This window comes from Chaetura pelagica, unplaced genomic scaffold, assembly GCF_000747805.2.
Source record: "Chaetura pelagica isolate M959 unplaced genomic scaffold, ChaPel_1.0 scaffold11, whole genome shotgun sequence".
Lineage (NCBI taxonomy): Eukaryota > Metazoa > Chordata > Aves > Apodiformes > Apodidae > Chaetura > Chaetura pelagica.
This window is the reverse complement of record NW_009952694.1, coordinates 4,313,947-4,316,972: the sequence shown is the minus strand read 5'-3', so window position 1 is coordinate 4,316,972 and position 3,026 is coordinate 4,313,947. Positions and strand designations below refer to the sequence as shown.

Below are 3,026 nucleotides of genomic sequence, written 5' to 3'. Positions count from 1 at the left end.
GGAGAAAAAATATTAAAGAAGTTGTCCACTACCTGCTACTGCATCTAACTGTTTTGTGAGGGCAGACATAATGACATCATTCTCCACTATGTAACCCATGTCATCTAAGTCATCTTTCTCAAAAACGATCATGGCTTCTGAACAAGCATCCCACACCTACAAAGAAAAACACATTACATGAAGCCACGTGATAAAGAAGTGTTGTTCCTTTCAGGGACTGTGAATGTATCCATCTTAACAGGAAAAGGATGAGACAATCTGGATATACAGAAGAGGAAAGGTTCTGGATTACCATCCATTCCCAGCTACTAAAGTACATCACATAATTCCTTTAATTCAGTGATCTAGCTTCATCTCAAAAAATAATTGCAAAGAAAATTTTTATCCCTGCTTTCCCCTTACATAATTAACATGCAGAGCTACCCCACCACCTTGTTGTGGGTTAAGGCCAGGGCAGGCAGTTCAGCACCACACAGCTGCTCACTCACTCCCCCACACTGGGATGGGGAAGAAAGTTGGAAGAGGAGAAGTGAGAAAACTTGTGGGTTAAAATAAAGACAGTTTAATGGATAAGGCAGAAGCTGCATGTGCAAGCAAAGCAAACTAAGGAATTAATCTACCATCTCCTGTTGGCAGGTGTTCAGCCATCTCCAGGAAAGTGGGAGATGCAACAGGGAACACTTACTTGGGAAGACAAATGCCATGACTCCAAATGTCCCCCCTTTCTCCCCCAGTTTTTAATGGTAAGCACAACATCACATGGTATGGAATATCCCCCTGATCAGCTGGGGTCAGCTGAGCTGGCAGTGTCCCCTCCCAGCTTCTTGTGCATCCCCAGCCCACCCACTGGCAGGGCAGTGTGAGCAGCAGAGACGGCCTTGGTGCTGTGTAAGCACTGCTCAGCCATGGCTAATACATACCTGTATTACCATCGGTTTTTGTCACAAATCCAAAACACAGCACCATACAAGCTGCTCTGCAGGAAACGAACTCTATCCCAGCCCAAAACAATACATACCTTTACCTTTTTTTCCTGACTAGTACCCATGCCTCAGTATCTACAGCTCCCATTATGAATCAGCCTTCCATCCTGTAACACCAAGGTTCTGAGAATGGGCATTTCTGAGTAGACTTCTCCCAAAAAAAGTAACAGGAATCATCATAAGCACGACCTGACCTTTGCCAAAGGAAAAAACCCTTTATACCATTACTGTAAGTTACATGACATCATTATTGTAAGTACTTGTGAGAATTCAAAGTAGACAGACACACAGTCTATTTGCAGCCCTAAGGAAGGCACCTGCATTCGTCGGAACGGTTTGAGTCTCAGGCTGCAGACATGATCCCAGGCACCAAAACCTGAAAGAGAAGGACACAAATGAAGAGAGATACAAGGTCACATGTGACAATGACACCCAAACAAAACTGAAGTTAACACTATCCTCCTCCCTCCCTGACTATCAATGCCCAGGCTCCATGTGCACCATCCCTAGAGAAAGGGCCAGGCCTGCCTCAATACAGCTCCAGCATCACAGTATCTTACTGTTAATACAAGCCAGCAGAAAAGAAACAGGAGATTTCCATAAAATATCATGACTTAACATTTAACTCTCACCGCCCTGTCACTGAGTAATAAGGCAGCCACAGAAATGCACAGCCATCACTGCTTAGAAATTTCTTTCTCCATGAGGAATCAAGTCTCAAATTTCTCTTTAAAATGAAAATTTATCAGAAGTGAGTTATGAGACTACAGAGCATTAAGTATGTACTTCTTTTGTGAACAGAACATTCCAGACGCTGTAGAGAGCACCCTATAACCCTTCACTAGTCTAATGTCACCAATATTTATATAACAAATGAGACCAAGACACCAGAACACAGATCCCTGTTATCAAAAGAAGTCTGATTTAATCACCACAATTCAGCACATGGAGCACGAAGAGAAACAGGCAAATAATTCTGCTGAGTTTAGGATGAAGGCAGCACATGCTTAAACAAATTCTGTTTATACAAAATTAAAACAGCTCAAGTATACTGTTAAAAATGCAACCAACAGAATTCATACTTACTGCTTAGGAGGGTTGCTGATCCGGGGGAGATGGAACTGACCCTGTTACTGTAACTGTCTGGCATGTGATCATACTCCTTCCGAGGTCCAGCCTCCAGCAAAGCAATCTTCTTATCATGGAAATGGATATTGTGCCCTAAAGTAAGCAAATACATGCTTTGTTACAATAGTCCTGCTAAAAATCTGATTTCTCTATCAGTAACACCCACGTGTTTTTCTAATGAGATACAAAACTTGGTGAAGAAACACATTTACAATACAGGTTTCGATCAGGCAGGTGAACTTCTACATTTTAAAACTTTTTACTACAATCCTGCTGCCAAGATGGACAACCCTTTTGCAGTTAAAGGAAGAATTAAACACTTTCTTTTTGCACAAACTTCACGTTTTTGTACAAATTCATGCCTATTTTGTTACGAAAACTCATCACCAAAGTACCTGCACCCTTCTCTTTAGGCTTCTGCCACTATTACCTTCGTGCAAAAAAGCAGCAGTCAGTACTCTCAGGATCTTTAGTGAAACACACCAAGAAAAAAAAATCCATTTTAACTGGGCATTCCCATGTTTAAAGTGCAGGGTCAGAGCACGCGTGTCACAAGAGCACGCAGGAACAAGGAAATTCCATGCCAGGATCTTCGAAATTCATATCCTAAGTGGTAACGACATCGTTATCTCACACTATCACCAACACGGAATAACAACTCAGCTCTACTTATAAAAGCACCCGCTACACACTGAAAACGGGCTTTGGGAAAGTTCCCAGTGTTAAGTTTCCTGCAGAAGGGGTGGGAAGCGAGGAGGGCGGGACGCAGCTCCCGGGGCAGGAGGCCCGAGGGACAGACCCGCCGCCTTACCCAGCGCGGCGGCCATGGCGCTGCCCACCATGCCCCCGCCCGACAACACCACGTCGTAGAGCGGCGCGGCGGCCGCGGAGCAGAGCGAGGCCCGCGGCCCGGCC

General features: G+C 44.3%; 2 protein-coding genes across 2 annotated transcripts in view; one reads left to right on the top strand and one right to left on the bottom strand.

The window, feature by feature from the left end:
- Positions 1 to 3,020, bottom strand: part of COQ6 (coenzyme Q6 monooxygenase) — a 7,848-nt gene extending 4,828 nt beyond the window's left edge. The window contains exons 1-4 of the mRNA XM_009993873.1: positions 2,923 to 3,020; positions 2,070 to 2,204; positions 1,301 to 1,359; positions 33 to 156 (exon numbers count right to left, since the gene is read on the bottom strand). Of these exons, the coding sequence (XP_009992175.1) occupies positions 33 to 156; positions 1,301 to 1,359; positions 2,070 to 2,204; positions 2,923 to 2,953 (349 nt within the window). The 5' untranslated portion in view covers positions 2,954 to 3,020. The remainder of the gene's footprint in view (positions 1 to 32; positions 157 to 1,300; positions 1,360 to 2,069; positions 2,205 to 2,922) is intronic.
- FAM161B (family with sequence similarity 161, member B) overlaps positions 2,952 to 3,026 on the top strand; it is an 8,001-nt gene continuing 7,926 nt past the window's right edge. The window contains exon 1 of the mRNA XM_009993948.1: positions 2,952 to 2,977. Within this exon, the coding sequence (XP_009992250.1) occupies positions 2,952 to 2,977 (26 nt within the window). The remainder of the gene's footprint in view (positions 2,978 to 3,026) is intronic.